Here is a 20,638-nt window from a genome sequence, read left to right as displayed (position 1 = left end):
AATACTTAGTTAGTCTATTCTTTCAGTTTATCTACTACAATATAAGACCCATATGTATTATTCACTAATTTATTTATTTATTTTTACTTTTTCCATTTCAGAATGCCACCAGTGCAGAAAGGTCGGCTATTCACTGTGCAGGATGTGACTGCTGCAGTCCAAAATGGAGAGAGCGATTTTAAAATGGACTCATATGACACTGATGCAAGTGAGTCAGAGAATGAAGATGCAGGTGAAATGGACAAAGAAAACCACAAAACCATTGACTGCCCAGCCAATGAACATCAGCCCCAACCAAAGAAACACACCTTGCCCCAGATATCGTTGGCTGAAAAAGGACTTTATCAGTCCCAATACTAAATTGTGACAGAAGACGTGATTGAGGCTCTGACAATTGAGAAGATGCTTGGTATGTACCTGAAGATGGGTCTTATGCAAATGTCTGGAGTCCGTATGTATTGGGAGACAGACACGTGATACACCCCTGTTTCTGATGTGATGTCCCGCAACAGATTCCAATCTCTGTTGACTTCATTACACTTTACAAACAACTTATCTTAAATTTTTTCAGGTTCTCTGTTCATGAACTCTTGGAAATGCTTGCACAAAGGATAGTAACATCTTATCCTGTGTTCCTTGAATCTGAATATCTGGACTTGTCCAATGACTACTGAGAAAGGTCAGCTGAAAACAGGGGAAAGTCCTTGTGGCGGCACGGAGAGACGGCTGACAGGAGGGAATAGACCCCATTGGGACAGTCATGGGCTAGCATCCCATTTCTGTAGTTTCCCATGCTTTGCAGTATGGTGGAAAAACCCGCTTTAGCTACAGAAAGGCAACATACGAGAATACCCCTAGAGTCTGCGAGAGTGGGGGCGGAAGATGACTCATTGATTGACAACATGGTAACGACTGGACTGGAAACGACTATGAGTAATGAGAGTACAGCACAAGAGAACACCACAGCAACGGTCACCAGTTACGCTGCAACAGCGGCCCACAAACAGATGCCGGTATGTGTCTGTTGTTGGAGGAAAGTTACATCATATCATGGGCTGAGGATCCACCAGGGGAAGAAGGGGTGTTTGAGTATAGAGAGACAGAGGCCTCGCACTGATCGCTTTCTGCGAAAGCGATCAAATCAGTCGAATGAAGCACAGCAACTGGACGCAAACCATAGTTTGCAGTGCATCAGTACCACTGTCATGGAGGATGTAAACTCAAGCACCGAAGTAACAACTGAGGTGGAACTAACAACAAGAGTGGAACTCAGCCAGCCTCCCAGTCCTGCAGTCGAGAGGAGACTACCAGGGCACAGACCGATGCCTTACCACCATATGCCTCTATGGAGATGGTGTCCTCAAGCTGCCCCTCACCAGTCTAACAGAGGAATTCAAGTGTGCAAAAACCAGGCTCCAGATGACACTGAATGAATCTCGAGACCCAGTGGTGAGCAATAATGCACCGACCTTGGCAACCAGGTGCAAATGGAGGCCAGGAAAGGCAGTCCAGGAGGCAATAGCAGCCCTCAGACATGCTGACATTGTGGGTCATGTCCAGCAAGGAAGAGGAGGCTACCTAGCCGTGCTGTCTGGAGTAAGGCCACTGCACCAGAGTGGCGGATGATGGTAGTGCAGGAAGTACGCCATCAGCAGGAGACTGCAAGGTGGGCTAAGGCAGTCTCTCTTGGCTACCAGGGACAGTGGACAGTGTGGACAGTGTGGAAAAGAGGAAGATCAGTTGGAAGGAACTGTGGGCCATGGAAGCGAAGCGGTTGAGCTTTTCCATCAGAGCGACATATGACGTCCTTCCAACACCAGATAATCTTCACCAATGGTATGGTGAAGATCCGGAATGTGCCCTCTGTTCCATGCCAGCTAACCTCAGACACATTCTCACAGCGTGTAAAACAAGCCTCACCCAAGGACGCTACACTTGGCGTCACAACCAAGTCTTAAAAAACCTTGCGTCTGCCCTGGAGGACAAACGAGTTGCCACTAACTCCCTACCACCCCCAGCAGCATCACACCCCTTATGGACAACTTTTGTCCACGAAGGGGCAAAACCACAGAAGAGCAGCTCTACACCATCAGAGCGAGACCAGCTGCGCTTGGCCCGCGATTGTAAAATGCTAGCTGACATTAGTCAGCAACTTGTGTTTCCGCCGGAGATCGCAACCACCACCCTAAGACCTGACATGGTGCTCTGGTCCTGTTCGCTAAAGAAGGTCTTCATTATTGAGCTCACAGTACCCTGGGAGTACTCGGTAGATGAGGCCTATGAGCAAAAACATCTGCGCTATGCCGATCTAGCTGCCAAAGCACGGTATCATGGCTGGAACACAGAAGTCCGACCAGTGGAGGTGGGTTGCAGAGGTTTTGTGGCAACATCTACGACCAGACTGTTTAGAGACCTGGGAATTAAGGGCCAGAGCCAGCGTGCGGCAATCAGAGCTGTATCGGAGGCGGCAGAAGGCAGCAGTCATTGGCTCTGGATGAAGAGGAAAGACCCCAGCTGGGCCCCGAAGTGAGAGGATCAGGAGGTATGCGGTCAAGAATGTTTGACTCAGGGAGGAGGACGCCTCTGCCATGCATAGTCCCATGGGATGTTGGCTATCAACAACAAGGCAACTCCTATGACTAATTGGGTATGGGACGCAAGCGTAGGTTTGATCACCCTGTCGCTGACCGCCTTTGGGGAGGGTGTATAGTGTGAAAGGCCCTAGGAACCAAAGGTACACTACTGATGATGCGTTCCTAAATTTCTTCAGGTTCTCTGTTCATGAACTCTTGGAAATGCTTGCACAAAGGATAGTAACATCTTATCCTGTGTTCCTTGAATCTGTCAGAGATTTAAAAGAAGGACAAACTCTGGAAAATCAGACCATGGCTGAATTCATTCAGGGAGAGATGCCTGCAAGTGGTACCTGAAGAACACAACTCAGTGGATGAAATGATGATTACTTTCAAGGAGATTCAGTAACATCAAGCAGTATATGCATGGCAAGCCACACCCATGGTGGGGATACACACTGTGTAGCAAGTGCAATGTTCGCCTGTGCCTTGTAGAAGAAAACAACTGTTTTGTGGACTATCACTGCAATTAATCACAGATTTCAAACCACACTGAGAGTGACAGAAGAAAAAGTTTTTCAAATATACATTTGTTTTCAATATTTATATTAATAAATGCGTATTCATAAAAATATGATTGTTGTGTGATTATTACTCATGATACATACTGTTATGGGGCAAAGTAAGCAATCAACCCTGCAAATGAATGCTTAAATGCTCTGTATATTTGTTCAGACAAAGTGAGTACAAATTCAGAAATTCTGCTCCTAGCAGAGACCACCTTTTCCCTAAAAACTTACTAAAATGTAAAAAACTTGAAAAATCTTTAATTTCTACATCAGAGGCCTCCTAAAACAATATATGAGAGGTCAAAATAAAATTTTCTTATTTTTTTCAATATTTGGGTTTTACAGTAATGCTGCATTCGAACGACCTCAGAAGTAGAAAGCTACCGCTCGTAATGATGACATTTTTTTCCGTGTTTATTTGAGCTACAAAGTGGGAATAAAACATATATGCTTCCATTTTTACATACATACCAAGCAAACTATGTATATTTTTCTTCTCAAACAGCATGAGTATAGACAGTGTAACAGAGAAGATTCCAACCCTGAGAGGATCACGAGGCATCCAGAGATGTACCAGCTCCAGCTGGATTCTGCCTCATGAAGATTTCAGACATTCAAAGAGAAGTTGCAAACCCCACGAGGATTTTTATTCCTAATCAGTACACAAAATAACATTATAACATCATTCAGCATTTGAGGACTTCAGCACGGAGGTGTTGGTGTTGAATCTATAATGAACTCAGATGATGAGCTAATTTATGAGTTGCTCAGGAGCTCCTGCTTACATAACTCCACATTGACTGTATATGACTGTAGAAAGGACATGATCTATAATCACACTCTCTGGTGTAAAAATAATCATTTATATCAACACTTTCTGGTGTCACCCAAAAAGAGGATGGGTTCCATTTTGAGTCTGGTTCCTCTCGAAGTTTCTTCCTTATTTAAGGGTGCCACAGTCACACATTAAATTACATTGAATTAACAAGGTAAAATGTCCATAAGATGATTTATCAGAAGCTAATTCTTTCACTTTTTCTTTGGATGCTGCGATAAGCCGTGTTGATTGGACATCACTTGATGAAATCAGAGGAACTTGCAGTTGACAAGACAACCCAAGTTCCTGTGTTGAAATTTTATGCTGAATGTTTTTTTTTTCTTGTCAAAAGGTAGAAATATATGTTCCAACTTCTAGTCAAATGCCAAAAACGTCATTTAGACATGCAGACTGGCAGAAGATGTAGGTTTTCATCTACACAGCTAATTATAGCTCCCATCCTATGAACAGCAGGTTTTATATACCAATAAGGCATTTTCTGTCCTCTTCTGATCATCACTCATACAGGATGTAATGTGATCATTTGAACAATCAGGTTATTCAGCATGCAGTTTGTACAGTGCATAGCTTCCGAAAATAGATTTCAAGAAGACCGCAGTTCGGTTTTCTGAACTGTCGCTGGATTTCACACGTCACCAAATGTACTAAACTCTTGGGGAAAAAAGGCCAAGGGTCCAGAAGACTAAAACACAATTTTAAATTTAAGGAGATTCATTCCATAACTAAAACTAGATTGAATGGGAATCAATGACATGTTGAGAGACTGCAGGGCTGTCAAGTGTCACGCATTGAGAGTGACAGTCACGCATTTGGGTCTTTTCTCCCGCTCTCCCGCCACACATCGTATTTGTCACACAGAAAAACTTTTTGACTATTTATCATATATTTAATATGCCTCAGCACCCAAAATGTATCAGTTCGCACCGCTGTCTCTATGGAACCGAGCAGAAATCAAGCGCCCTGGAGTTCTTAGTCGAGCCTGACACCTATCAGCCAATCAAAAATAGAGGCTACACAATAGCCAATCAGATAATAGCACTATTGTATCTGGGCAAGATTTAACGCAACAACCAATGAAAATAAAATAACATTCATTAGCAAAAGTTTTTTCGATGGTCGGTTTGTCGGTCGGTTTGACATTGTCCTCAATCATGACCCTAAAAATGGCTGGGATGGCGCCGAACCAATGATAAAGGAGTCCAAAAAGGCAACAAACACAATAAACAACACCGGTCATAATATCTCTCTACTATAAACACATGCACTTACCCCCACACACACATATGCACATGCACACACACACACACACACACACACACACACACACACACACACACACACACACACACACACACACACAAATTAATAAATGGAAATTAAAGAAATACTTTGGATTTGGTTAAATTGCAGTCAGTGATCCTTACCAAACACAACAACTCCCCCATTATTTTTATTTAAATTTTAATTTTAATTTTTTATTTAGTTATTTATTTCGCTGTTCCAGTGTTTCAGGGAGGTTGGAGATGTCATGCTTGCTTGTCTTCAAAACTTGAGAGCCCTGAGACTGTTTCTTGTAGTTTCTTATACTTGTTTATAATCTTTTACCAGTCAGAAAGTAACAAGCAGAGAATACGAATACATTTTCTGATGTGCTACAAATTCTCGATTCACATGCAAAAAAACAACAACAACAACACAAAAAAAACGACAGAATGTTAAAATGGAGTCAGCATCATTCATTTTCTAGACACACCCATTTTTTGATGTCAATGTTTATAAAGGCATAGCATTTCCATATCATTTAAACATGCTCGTACTCACATCCATCATATATGTCTGTAGGGATGTGCACAGCTGTGTGGTTGTAAGAGATGAGGCGGTTTTTAAAAAACGGATCTTCTTTAAATTCCGGTCGGATCCGATTTTTCCTTCCTTCGGTTTCATTGACATCAAGCTTGAAGGTGAATGAATTCCGAGAACACAAAGTATTATCAGAATGACGTATAATTTCACAAACTGACATCCAACAAATCATACAGTTAACACATGGTATAATGGAGAAGATAAAAAGAAAAAAAGAAAAAAACCTCCTCATATGACACTAACAAGCCGATTTGTGCCAGAGAATCCACTAGACACTCATTAACTACTCAGAATAGCACTCACACCTTCTAACTAGGCACTCCAGCTGTGCATCATCCTAGCTCTTCATAGTGCGCCTAATTCTGCGTCACTTCTCCCCATGTAGGGTCTCTGTCATTATGCTAATTGGCAGGTGTGATATAAGACATCTTGAGAGATTGTATAGTCTAGACTGAGGGTCAGAGTCAAACATATAATTTCATTTTTTAGTCACTTTGCTTGTAAAGCCATACATCTTCAAGCTGGTAAGCAAAGAGACTTGTACTAAGCAATAAACAGCAATAAGCAGCATGTATTAATGATTTTTGAAAATAAATGAGAAAGTTGAGCTACTGAAATAGAAAGTCTTTACTTACATTGTCCTTGGCGTTATAATAGACAATATCATTTTTCTGCATGAGAAAGAAAAAGACAAGGGTTTTATATAGTTTTATCTATTTTTGGACACAGACCCCCCCCCACACACACACACACACACACACACACACAATATTGATGGTTGTGTTCAAAAGAGAGTTTTGATATCCATCGGAAAATGCATTTACATATAGTGCTGGTTTGCCAAAAGTCATATTTGTGGGTGGAGATCAATCTTTATTCTATAATTTGTAATCCGATAGAGTTGCGACACACTGATACTACACTGAGCTGAGGTTTCTATACATGTCAGAGCTGTTTTTGATGCTGTTCTAAAAAGAAAAATTTTATTTTGTTGATTTTTTTTAATATAATTTCTGGAGTGCATGATATGTCTAGTAATGGATCGTTATCATTAAAATAGTGTTTTTGCTTGTCTGTTTTGTTAGTGAGTCTGTACTAATGAAGTGGGCGCTTTAAGTAGGGGATTAGACAGGGGATAGAGTTGCCAGATTTCAGCCATGGGAAAACCAGCCAGGCATGGGTGAAAGAGGCTGGTGTAATGATTTATTCAGGAAGCATCTAATACTGTATGTCACCAAAACAGTGGCTTACATACTGTACATATTCAGCCCTTTGGAATTGCTATACATTTTTACATTTTACTTTGGAATTATCTAAGGTGTTTAACATCTAGCGTACTCTTTATCGTCACATGAAGGTTAATTAAACACAAAAGAATAAAAAGGCATGTTATTTCCCCTGGGCCTCAAGATGACTAGATCCAACTCTGTCAAGTCTTCTGGAACATTGCTCTATCTAATTCTCACGTAGATCCTGAATGCTTCTTCTCATCTTTTTTGCTAAATCTGCATAAGCTCTGTAAGATTAGATGGACAAGAATACTAATGCAAGTCCTGACGATGAATACTTATGCAATGCGGTGTATGCCATAAATTACTGGTGGATGGCTGTATACACTGTATTGAGACTAGTTTTTCTTCAACATATCAATATCCAGCTTCATTCTGTCTTTTTGGCATGGGGTTTGTTGTTTGTCTGTTGAGGTTAAATACACAAACAAATCTTCGAGCCTGCTATATACTCTGACGTTGTGAGGCACAGATAAATCCATGAGAATACAAACTATAGTATAATGCATTCTCTGCGTATTCTGTAGGCTGAGCAGTTCATATATGGAATTAAATCTAGACTGTGCCTTATTTTGAAATTGCTGCAAATGGCCAAAATTGTTCTAGACAGTATGTATTATTTTTTTAAATGGATTTTATCCATGTTGCCCAACATGAACAGGGGTCTGCACAAACAAAAATAAACTTCATGCATGTCCTGAAATAATTTCCAGAAATGCTTGAAGGAAATTTGAAACCCATTCCTGCAAAACAGATCTATATAATAAGTCAATTCAATGTCTCTGATTTGGAAAGGCTGAACTTTAGCATCATAGTCCTAAAGTGCTCTCAATATGATGTTGCTTGAGAGAGTGTTGATCATGCAAACTGAAAAACAAAAAAAAATTTTCTTTTGTTTCTCACGATGCATTCATACCACCTGGTCTTAATGTTATTTATTTATTTATTTATTTATTTATTTATTTATTTATTTATTCATTCATTCATTCATTCATTCATACATTTATTTATTATTTTGTACTCTTTGGTAGCTGATGAGAACAGTGACGAGGACAAAGAGCCAAGAAAGCTTGAAATACTCCTGCTCATATTATATCCAGACACCTGCTGCTGTGAAAGAAGAGTCTGTAAAATGAATGTGATTCAATACAAAACACAAAACAGACTTAGAGCTTGCTGTGTTGACGTTCGTCTGAGGATTTGATGACGTGGACACAGAGAACCATACATTTCTAATTTGAAATGGAAATTTGAATAACATAACCCCTTCCTCCACTGCCTGTCTGTGGGAAGTATTGATTTTTTTAATATTATTGGCAACCACAAGCCAGTACACAACATGATGATAAGGGATACCAACATGTCCTTGTGAAATACACCTTTAGATTATTATTATTATTATTATTATTATTATTATTATTATTATTATTATTATTATTATTATTATTATTATTCATTCATTCATTCATTCATTCATTCATTCATTCATTCATTCATTCATTCATTCATTTTCTACCGCTTATCCTAACCTCTTGTGTCATGGGGAGCCTGTGCCAATCTCAGGCGTCTTTAGGCATCAAGGCAGGATACACCCTGTACGGAGTGCCAACCCATCGCAGGGCACACACACTCTCATTCACTCACGCAGTCACACACTACGGACAATTTTCCAGAGATGCCAATCAACCTACCATGCATGTCTTTGGACCGTGGGAGAAAACTGGAGTACCCGGAGGAAACCCTCGAAGGCACGGGGAGAACATGCAAACTCCACACACACAAGGCGGAGGCAGGAATCGAACTCCAAACCCTGGAGGTGTGAGGCGAATGTGCTAACCACTAAGCCACCGTGCCCCTCCTCCTCCTTATTATTATTATTATTATTATTATTATTATTATTATTATTATTATTATTATTTTACAATAGAAAAATGTCTAGAGTCTGTAAACATGGTCTGTAAACTTGCATCATGACTATAATAAGCAAGGTTTGTTGGAAAGTTATTATTAATAATATAACATAATATCCAGCATTACTTACGTCAAACTCTTCCTTCCACTGATGAGCCATCTGGAAGTTTTCTGCAGCAGTTGCCAAAGCCTAAAAAAGATAAATCATACACTACTTCAGTGAGTTTAATTAAGAACATGATTTGAATGTTGAAAGTGTTAAACAATTGCCACTTTTATGCCGCATTTCACAACTTAAAGTGGGGCGTGTTTTGTGAATGATGAACAAATTATCCGCAAACACGTCCATCAGATATTTTAAACAGAAATGTAACAAACACATGTTACATTATTCTGCATTTACTCTGCAACAAGTTTTAACAGTGCAGAAGTCAATTTTGTTCAAGAATCAGTGACTGCAACACTGCAAATATGTGTAAATAGTAAACATTTACAATACATAAAGTACAATTAATGCTGATAGAGTTAACAATAAAAAACAATACAGAATTTTCAATATTGCAGCTACTCAAAAAAATGGAATATAATTTAATTATTCAATATATATATATTATATATCCTATATTTTTTACAAGAGTTGGGAAAAAATTCAGATTTAACTGTGGTATTAGTAACTATTATTAATCTATTAACTGTGGATTATGCTAACATTTTTTTCTAACATGCTTTTTTTTCTTTAAGGATGATACAAAAATAAAATAAAATAAAATAAAATAAAATAAAATAAAAGCATGCAACCAAGCATTTGCAATGACTTTGGAAATCAAAAAATGCATTTTTACATTAAGAAAATAAATTACAACTATCTCAAAAAACATCATCAACTATAGTCCATTGCCTCTAGAAAATATTGGCCAACTTTCTCCCATCCACCTATAATAACAACAACCTACAAGGTCTTTTCATGAGGTCAGAAGGTCTTTTTTTTCTTTACAGCATTGTTAAGCATGTAAACTCAACAGATAAAGACTTATTTACAGAGCAAAAACAATAATAAAGTATAAAAATGTACACATAAATATGAAATTATTATGTAGCCTGTGTGCTAACGGGCAACATAGATGATTATATGGTTCCTTAGATGTTTTTAATGACCATATTTGATTTACCTGCAAAGGTATTTAACTGCAGAAGAATTGAACATAAATCAGTTTAGGAAAATTCAGAATGATTATACTGTACATTTGGAGTCTGCCATCTTTGTTCAATGTCCTTTGTTGCAGTTACAATTACCTACCAGCAGGTGGCTGTGGTGTTTTTTTTTAGCAAGATCTAATAAAGATGCTAGCATGCAGTCTTAACAATAGAACCTGTGCGTGTACAATTGAACAACCTTTAAATTGCTGTCCACTGTAGTGTCTATCATGCAGGAAAGGGTTACATCAAAACATGTCCTTGATACAGAGTGCATTTAGTTGGCAGTTACTAAGCTACAGGTTTAATAAATCACTAAGCAGTCACTTAGTTTCCCATGATGCTTTGTATCCATTCTACACATGCACACAATAAGATTTCCTGCTTAGTGAACTAGGCTGCTATCATGTTTGCTACTTTTTTATCAATCGTAATAAATCAAACCAACATAGGAAAAAAAAATAACGAATTAAAAATTGCATCATGGGACATAGCTACAGTAGAGTCAGCATTGCTGGATATCTTGGCGATGTAAGAGCTGGTGTAAGGACAATTACATTGTTCTCTATGACAATCTCGAGCAGGTGAAAAGGTCAGAGCTTTGCCAAGACTACACATTTCGCCCTGTAAGAGCAAGTTCAGAAGAAAAAGACTGTTACAGATCTATTAGAGCATTTAGATCATAGTCATGTCACACGTATATCCTTTCTGTTAAACAACACAACTCTGAACAAGAGGTGTGAATGTAACAGCAGGGCTGCCTGCTTGTCTTTAAAGATTATATTTACAGATGGTATTTAAAAAGACATTTATTTATTTATTTATTTATTTATTTATTAAATTGAAGTACAGAGATTTATTTATTTTATTTTTTTTTACTAAATATATAGTAAGGTGTGTAATATATAAACATCCTATGAAATACAATAGGATACCTGATCATCACACTGACACTCACTCACTCACATCCCATTCCAGATTTAATCCTCCTTTGTTGTTATAAAAATATATCCAAACTTCTGGGAAGGCTTTCTATTAAAATTTAGAACATAGCTGAAGGGAGTTGATCATTCATACACAAAAGCATTAACGAACTCTGTTCAAAGGGGTTGTGCTTTGTGCAGGACACTTCATTTCATGAATAGCTTCTTCTTCTTTAAGACCTTGTTTTGTGCACAGTGGTGTCCAATTATCGGCCATAATGTGGAGTTGTTAATGCATTAACAGAAGGAACAATTATTAGATGAAATGAAAACTATCATTTAAAGATAACATAAAGATTAAGATATTTAAATGAAATTTTGTCCACAGCATGTTCACCATTCATTACCAAAGCTTAATCAATTCTTTTTTTTTTCTTTGTTTGCTTAATGTTTATTAATTAAAACATTGTGTAAACACAACTCTCAAGGTCAACAGTCTTGTTTCTGTCCCATTTACACAGATTTTGTCACTATTTAAACAGACACACAAACACACACACACACACACACACACACACACACACACACACACACACACTGGTGCTGAGGTTCAGAGCTGATATTCAACAGTCTCTTCACCTCCTCTGCACAGTCTGGGAAACTAAAAATACACAACATCATAGTCTCTCTCTCTCTCTCTCTCTCTCTCTCTCTCTCTCTCTCTCTCTCTCTCTCTCTCTCACGCACACACATTTTTACTCTCTTTAATAAACACATATATATGCACACACATGATTGCAAATGTATACACACTTCTACACCTCTTAATAAATATTTTCTGTCTGTCTCTCTCTCACATGCCACACACACACACACACACACACACACACACACACACACACACACACACACACACACACACACACACACACACACACACACACACACACATTCACACCATTTCATCTACTACTGTACACTAAGAAGACAGATGTAGATCTATGACACTTTACCATCACACCTTTTCTATAAATCTTCACTAATCATGCTGGAAGAGTATTGGTGAACAGATCTATACGTTACTGGCCAATAGTGAGTTGTTGCCATAACAACCCTGAAGCCGTTGCTGATTAAAGTGTGTGGTGTAACGACCCATGTGGATTAGGATGAAAACCTAGGCTGAAATATGTCCCTCACTCATTAAATGCACAGTAGGAAATGTAAGCTACAAAGAACACGCTGAAACATTTACTGTCAGGTGCAAATTTTTGTCTAAAAGATGCTGATAAAATTAACCTGTAGTAGGAAATAACAGTCAGCATGCTCATTTGGCACAATGGATCTGGCATTTAGGATTCTTGTAAAAACCTTTGACAAGACAACATTCTTTGTGAATCTTGTGTAACTACAGTAAATGGTAAGAGGGGGAACAATATACAAGATTTTTGATGTTATACCTTCTTAATCTTATGGAGCAGATAAACAATTTAATGTTCATTGTTTCTTAAATTCACTGTATCTTACCGAAAGCTTGATTTATAGATAGACGGACGGACGGATTGACGGACGGACGGAAGGACGGACAGACGACCTCAGAATTTCACCAATACAATAGTATCACTACATATTTATACAATAAAATCAATTTCCTTCCAAATAACTTAAATATACAACATTTAAAGGTTCACAAACGACAGCCCTGCCAGCCTGACCAGCCATCAGCAAGCCAGGCATGTTTCCCATGACAAATTCATCACACTGATTACAGTAAGTGCAGTGAAGTAATTCAATAAGCAAAGTGGAGTTTCATTAACACCTTTTCTCCACTCTCGTCTAGTGAGAGAACAGTTTATTAATATAGTGGGCTGAGCTGTTGCGAGGCTTTATTTTACATGAGGATCACACGAAGTCACACGTCCACTGCTCCACCAATTAGTACTCAAACTGCGAATATGAATGACAAATTAATGGTTTGCAGAAGATCAAAATCAAAATAGTTTTTCTTGCATCTTTAACAGATCTCCATATTTATTAATTCTGTCCCTCTCTGGCAGGAGATTAAAAGATCAGTCTTGGTAAACCTGATTCAAAATTCAAGCCAGGTATAAAGCAGAGAAATTCAGACTAGGCTCTTAACACAAAGCCTTATATATTCAAAATACCCTTGAAGCTCAAAGATGTATTACTTGAGAAACACTGTGTGTTGAGAGACTGAGTATAGCCAGCATGAAGGAAGAGACTCGCTCAGTGGTGCTACTGGAATATCACCCACATCAATCCTTAATTATTCCAGCCATGGGCACTTGACTGCAGAATAAATGATGTTCTTAGGTCTAAGCTCACACAGACACATTCATCTTATTGTAACACACATTAAAGTGCTCATATGTTTCCAGCCCAATCGGCTACCTGCTTGATGTGCCGAAACTACTGACAGTCTAATTCATTAAGCCCAAATTACAACAATATACTGCGTGAGCAATAACTAACATCCTCTTTTCCCATCGTTCCCTTCAGATAGCAAAGAGCCTAATATTCAGTCTTGTCATCATTACCTAGATGTAAGGGTATGACCTTAAAATGCTGGTAATGTCCATTATTTTGAGACAGCCCAAGCAGACAGCAGTCTGACACAGGCCATAAACTAAGTAAAGCCCGAGGTATATTGTGTTCTAATGGGAGGCTTTGGTTGAGCATCGTCATTGAGTTAGAGAAGTCAGTCATAAATCCTGTTTGCTTCTGTTTTTTTGGTGAGGCACAATAGTTTATAAATGATTCAGATGAGTGTGTCTGTTTACAGATGGAGATATCCCCCGGACACGTACAGAAGCGTGCATAGATATAAGTCACAGCCTGGACTGGTGTTGATTCAAGTTCAAAAGTATATTCATGTTACACAGCGAGAGTCAAAATAAGAAAATTGATTATTATTAAGTAAGTGTCAGAGTTAGGCTTTTTCATTTGTGTCCAGACCACCACATTTACACACAAGCACTAGCCTTTAGGCAAACAATAGATAAATAATAAACAAAGCAATTAAGAAAGAGGGTTATAAACTGTGGACAGACAAGGGAAGTTTTTTTCTGCCATCAAATTTAATATCAATTAACATAGAATCAAGTCAAACATAATGCTACATATGTACTGTATAGAACATAGAAGTTGACAACCATTGACTAGATGATTGATGCAGATGACCAATTCATTGTTCCGTGTATTAGTCCTAGCTGTAATTCTCAAATTATTAATAATATAGCCATGAAATAAGAATTTGGTATAATCTACTATAAAGACAATGTGGTCACAGTTTGAACAATAAGCTGACTAAAGCTCTCCCATGCCTATAACTCACTTTTAGTGTAAATAATCTTACTTTTCTTAGTGAAATATTGATCTTTGAGATAAGTAATCTGATTAAAAATTCTATATCCTCATATGTTGTTCATTCTGAAAAGAGTTTGTGGCCCTGTAAAAAGGACGATAGTGTTAATAAAGTATTTAATATAAATGTCAAATAGCATTTTATAGTTTTGTGTGCATGTGTGTACTGTATGTGTGTGCGTGTGCGTGTGTGTGTGTGTGTGTGTGTGTGTGTGTGTGTGTGTGTGTGTGTGTGTGCGTGCGTGTGTGTGTGTGCATGTGCATATGTGTGTGTGGGGGTAAGTGCATGTGTGTGTGTGTGTGCATGTGCATATGTGTGTGTGGGTAAGTGCATGTGTATGAGTGTGTGTGTGTGTGTGTGTGTGTGTGTGTGTGTGTGTGTGTGTGTGTGTGTGTGTGTGTGTGTGTGGGTAATTGCATGTGTGTGTGTGTGTGTGTGTGTGTGTGTGTGTGTATGTGGGTAGGTGCATGTGTGTGTGTGTGTGGGGTGTGTGTGTGTGTGTGTGTGTGTGTGTGTGTGTGTGTGTGTGTGTGTGTGTGTGTGTGTGTGTGTGTGTGTGTGGTTATGGCCCAAAAAAAATGAATGAAATGAAATTGTCTGAAAGGGTTGCTGGATTTACAGTAATATTGCTCCTTGAAGAAGTACAAGAAAAATGTAATTAGAGTCAGAATCATACATAATTGACTAAACTGACTCATGCCTCTGATTTGGTTAAATCTCACCACATGCATGTACAGTAACTGTTTCAGCAGAGCTTATGCCCATCTGAGAGTGGAATTCATATGTGAGCAATCTGGGTATTAAATAAGTATAACGCAAAAAATGGCCCGAGGTCTTACTACTTATGCAGCATTACTAATATTACCAAAGTTTAGTGCAATACCAAAATGCTATACTGTATGTAACATTGCAGCATAATTGATTAATGGATCATGCCAAATAAAAACATAGGAGATATTTAAAACTGGTTTTAAAATGTTTTAAAAAATGAGGAACATTTGCCAGCCTCCTTTTTATGTAAATCTAAGACTGACCAATTATTCAGGGGAAATGAAAAGGAAAAGCAAAGTAAGGAGCAGAATATAAATCGGTAGATAAGAAGATAAGCTATTGTGAACAACAGATAGTCTGCGATTGCAAATGGTAAATTCAAATAACCCTGTGACCCGAGGATGTGTGGTAATTATGGAAATGAAAGTGAGGAGAGAGGTTATGCCATTAATACAGCTTTGTTTTCCCAATGGATTTCAGACAGAAAGCAGGTTTACATTCAAGAATGGATTTCATTAATGCTTTCCTTTTTTCCCCTAAGGAGGTTAGAGGAGTGATCCAATTACCTCCAAGGCATTGCATCTGGCTCTGTTATTTACCAGGCATGATCATTTAAATCAACAGCCAACACTAGGCAGGCACTGATTAAGAAAAAAAAAGCTGCCAAAATGATCCCCCACAACTGCTGCTGCAATTAACATGACTGAGAAGATTTGGTATAAACGCAAGCAGTTCACTGTTAATAACGCCACTATTTATGTAGTACAAACGTAATGGGTAATATCAGTTACTCTGATATTGACTTTAGAAATTCTATAGTCCTGCGAGTATATTATTGCTTCAATCATACTGTAATTGCATTATTGGCATACAGGCATTACCATGGAGTGATGTCTGTATAACATCATCTTAATGACCTGTGAGCAGACTGTTGCTGCTTGTGTGCACACACAATCCAACAGATTCAACAGTAAATCAAACAAACTGTCTCCACAGGAGTCAAGATACTATATAGCATAGAAGCTGCAGTATTAAGGATCAAGATATACATTTGGAAACATCAGGAACGCAGACCCTATGTAGATGTTGATGAGAATAAAACCTTAGTGATAGCTGCATATATTTAAATATTACTGCAGTCAAACGGAATACATCTAAAACTCTAAATTGCTCCACGTTTTGTGCCAACCTACAATTTTTAATGCGCTCATCATTTAAATGTGTGTGTACAAGTTGGAGAGAAGGCTCACTTTGCCTACTGACACCTGCACTCTTTAGTATTTACTCACAGTGGTGTGCAAAACAAAAAACATTCAGTGAGCAACAGTTCTCTCGACTCCACTTTACTGTCCATGGTTTTGTAATGGTATGTTCAACATGTAAATATGTATACAAAGGTCTGAGCAAACCAATGGTGTACACATTCTTTTATCCATATAGTGGATGTTTTGTATGAAGCCAGTGCTTGATCCTGTCGTATTTCTACTTATCGGCTGATAGGGTCCTCAGGACCTGTCTGATTCATTCTACTCTTTGTGTTTCTGCAATTATGACTCACCTACTGATGCTGTGGATTTTCCTACCTCAAATATTTGCGTTTGCCAAAAACAATTTGTACCCTACCCAGGCCTCCTCCAGAAAATCTCACCTGGATTCTGTAGACTTACAGATACAACCCATACTTTATCTCAGGACTCAGAATCTGCTCATACTGACGATCCTTTCAGCACACCTAATACACATACAGTACTATTATTTGACTTTACACAATTATAGAAGACTAATACTTTATATTCCCATATCTGAAGTGTCTATTATGAATTTACTGGGCTGCATCCTGCCTGGAAAGTACATTCCACAGAGGTTAGCTGTATGACAGGTTATAGCTCAATGCTTATAAGAGGATTATGACATATAATATGACTGTGGTGGGGGGGCACGGTGGCTTAGTGGTTAGCACGGTCGCCTCACACCTCCAGGGTTGGGGGTTCGATTCCCGCCTAGGCCTTGTGTGTGTGGAGTTTGCATGTTCTCCCCGTGCCTCGGAGGTTTCCTCCGGGTGCTCCGGTTTCCTCCCCCGGTCCAAAGACATGCATGGTAGGTTGATTGGCATCTCTGGAAAATTGTCTGTAGTGTGTGAGTGTGTGAGTGAATGAGAGTGTGTGTGTGCCCTGTGATGGGTTGGCACTCCGCCCAGGGTGTATTCTGCCTCGATGCCCGATAACGCCTGAGATAGGCACAGGCTCCCCGTGACCCGAGAAGTTCGGATAAGCGGTAGAAAGTGAGTGAGAGAATATGACTGTGATTGTTGACTTAAAAGCATGGTTTGATCCATAACAGTCACTAATGTGGTGCTTTGTGCTACAGTATGTGTTGCTGGTAACAGTAACACTTTATAATAGATTTTATTAATATTTATAGAATACATTCCTTGAAATGTCATTCTGAACATATCATTAGGTTTTTATAATTTATGCCACAATACTGTTTAATTCTCGATTCTGATTAGTCAAAATGAAAAAAAAATATTTTATATTACAGCAGTTCTGACAGTTGTGCTGGCTGCAATGCAAATGACAGGTTTAAATTAATGTGCTTCTTCTAATATGTTATTGACTTGTATGGGATTACATAAATTCACATAATTTTAGTGTAGTATAGTTGATATGCTGAAGATGTTTTTCTGTGTTTTGTCTAAGTTTTTGTATTAATTTTAAGAGAGAGAGAGAAAATAGATGCATGTGAGGGAAAGACAGTTTATACTGTAGCTGCTATACCAGACATACACAGTATCAGAAGCTATCAAGTCAAGTCATCACTTTTATTGTCACATCACCACAACACATGTGCCATGGTGAGTGAAATTCTTGGGAGCATGCTCCAGAAATTGCAGAACAATTAACATATAGTAATTAAACAGAATTTAAGAACAGTTTACATACGGGTGAAAAATGTGCAAAATGCTCAATACCAGGTGAAATGTGCAAATGTGAAAAGGATGCAATGTGCTCATACATAGTCAGTACACACAGTGTACTATTAGACATATTTACAATGCACTACACATTATATACAATATGTACTTATAATAAGTATTATATATGTGTAATATGTTAAGGTGCAACAGACTGTACAGATACAGAAATGCAGGGATACATTAAAAGTGAGTGTTTCTTATAAGCGTAATGCAAGACAATGACAGAGAATTAGTGTGAGTGGTTTACATGGTCATAAATAAAGAACTGCCGAACATGAGTGTGCAGTGTAACCGGTGTCCACTCTCCTAATCAGCAAGCCTGAAGCCACATTCCCACTTATTGACTGTCATTCTCTAATGAAACCACTGAAACGTGGAGAGTGATACTTCCCTCATGCCCTACTGGCGAGGTCAAACATCTGCTAGGCTAAAAATCAATTGGCAGTAGGAATCCTGTGACAAATTGTTCCAATTTGTCCTACAGATTCTCTCAGCTGGAGAGATTAACCGGAGTAATATGACAATACAGTAAAGAATATCATTAGAGTCGGATTCATCATCCATGCCTGTCTGAGTAATATTCCAATTAAAAAGGATCAAAAAGAATGATTAGGATGACAATTTAGTTGCCGGATCAGTTGTTGGATGAGTACTGCAATGCTAAATGTCCAACTGGAAGCAATGCAGATAGACATGTGAAATTGTTTAAATGTTGAAAAAAGATCAAATTTAATAACTTTAGACCTAATGTTTCTGGAATAGACTCCACTCTGCATCCATTGTGACCCTGATGAGGATATAGATCTGACTAAAGATAAATGAATGAATGAATGAATGAATGAATAAATATACATCTGTACACCTACACATTCATGCAATTACTGTATCTAAACAGCCAAACATATGGCAACAGTGGAAAGCCGAAAGCCATGCAGATTAAGGCTAGCAGCTTCAGGTGATGTTCACATAAACCATCAGAGTGAGAAAAAGGTGATATCAGTGATTTAGACCATGGCATTATTGGTTTGAGTATTTTTCTAATACTCTCCTGAGCTTTTCACACAAGCAGTCAATAGAGAACAACCACTCTGTACAATTGTGTTGAGAAGTAAAAACATCTCATGCACAACATGCAAAAGCCTGTGGCAGATGGGCTACAACAGCAGAAGACAACAGCATTGGGTTCCACTTATGTTAGCTGTGGCTGCAGTGGACCACAAGCTGACCAAAACTGGACAGATGAAAATTGGAAAAATGTAGCCTGGTAGGACAACAGCATGAATCCATGGCCTGACCTGCATTGTGTCAACAGTCCAGGCTAAAGGAGGTAGTGTAATGGTGTGAGGAATGTTTCCTCAGCACACTTTGTGCCTGTTAATGTCAATCATTCATCACCTGAATGCTATCTATTTGAGTATTGCTGCTGACCATGTGCATCCTTTCATAGCCATCATCTTCTAATGGCTATAAGCCAGCGTGATGAAACATCAATGACACAAACCAAAGTCAACTGATTTCAGAAACTAGACTAATGAGTTAAATAATTTTCAGTGGTCTTCCCAATCATTGGATCCAATGGAATCCAAACTGAAGACCTTTGAGATGTAGTAGAAAGGGAGCAGCATGAAAGTGCATGAAGTATATCATGAAGCAATCATGTTAACATGAACCGGAAAAGCACAAAGGAATGTCTCCAAAATCTTGTGGAATCTATGACATGAAGAATTGAGGCTGCTCTGAAAGCAAAGGAGGGCTATTGCCAGGAATTCACTGTAAAATCTACAGTATTTTTAACAGCATAAGGAAGGTTCATGAATATACACAATTAGAAACAAAATGGTATTAAGACCTAATGTACATACAGACAGACAGATAAGAATGGTTTTCACAATGGAGTTCTCAGAGGAAGGATTTAAATAAGAGACAGAAAAAGAGCAGTGGCATCTGTGGAGTGCTCAGAAAGTGGGGATGTCTCCAATTAAACAGACAGGGAATGCAAAGCCCCCAATTTGGTGAATGTGCCAATAGGCTGAGTGGCAGTGAATTAGAGCTGTTGGATTTATGTTCCTGTGGTTGGACTAACAGTGCTGCAGGGACACATTTGTTTGGTCCAATGGCCTTTTATATAAACACACTGGCAGAGACATAAAGACGCCTCAGCTGGGTACTTATGACTACTGTGACGTGTTTGTACACTGACATTCATCTAATGCCTGCAAATCTCTACAGATGGATTAACAAATTAAATAGCAACATGTGCATGAGTGTACACTGTTTGTGACAAACCAACAGGTTGCAGAGATGTTCTAAATTTATCTTCATAGCATTCTTCTGATTGCATTCACCCA

The 20,638-nt window shown here is 38.5% G+C and overlaps 1 protein-coding gene across 5 annotated transcripts in view; it reads right to left on the bottom strand.

Annotated features, from left to right (window-relative positions):
• Window positions 1-20,638, bottom strand: part of LOC113652492 (voltage-dependent calcium channel subunit alpha-2/delta-1) — a 102,151-nt gene that overhangs the window by 53,151 nt on the left and 28,362 nt on the right. For all 5 annotated transcript variants that reach the window (XM_047822503.1, XM_027161603.2, XM_027161601.2 and 2 more), the window contains exons 4-6: window positions 9,174-9,233; window positions 6,479-6,514; window positions 5,802-5,934 (exon numbers count right to left, since the gene is read on the bottom strand). In XM_047822503.1, the coding sequence (XP_047678459.1) occupies window positions 5,802-5,934; window positions 6,479-6,514; window positions 9,174-9,233 (229 nt within the window). The remainder of the gene's footprint in view (window positions 1-5,801; window positions 5,935-6,478; window positions 6,515-9,173; window positions 9,234-20,638) is intronic.

The sequence above is a fragment of the Tachysurus fulvidraco genome, chromosome 13 (genome assembly GCF_022655615.1).
Source record: "Tachysurus fulvidraco isolate hzauxx_2018 chromosome 13, HZAU_PFXX_2.0, whole genome shotgun sequence".
Lineage (NCBI taxonomy): Eukaryota > Metazoa > Chordata > Actinopteri > Siluriformes > Bagridae > Tachysurus > Tachysurus fulvidraco.
Note: the sequence above shows the minus strand (reverse complement) of the source record. Positions and strands in the feature narration are given on the sequence as shown.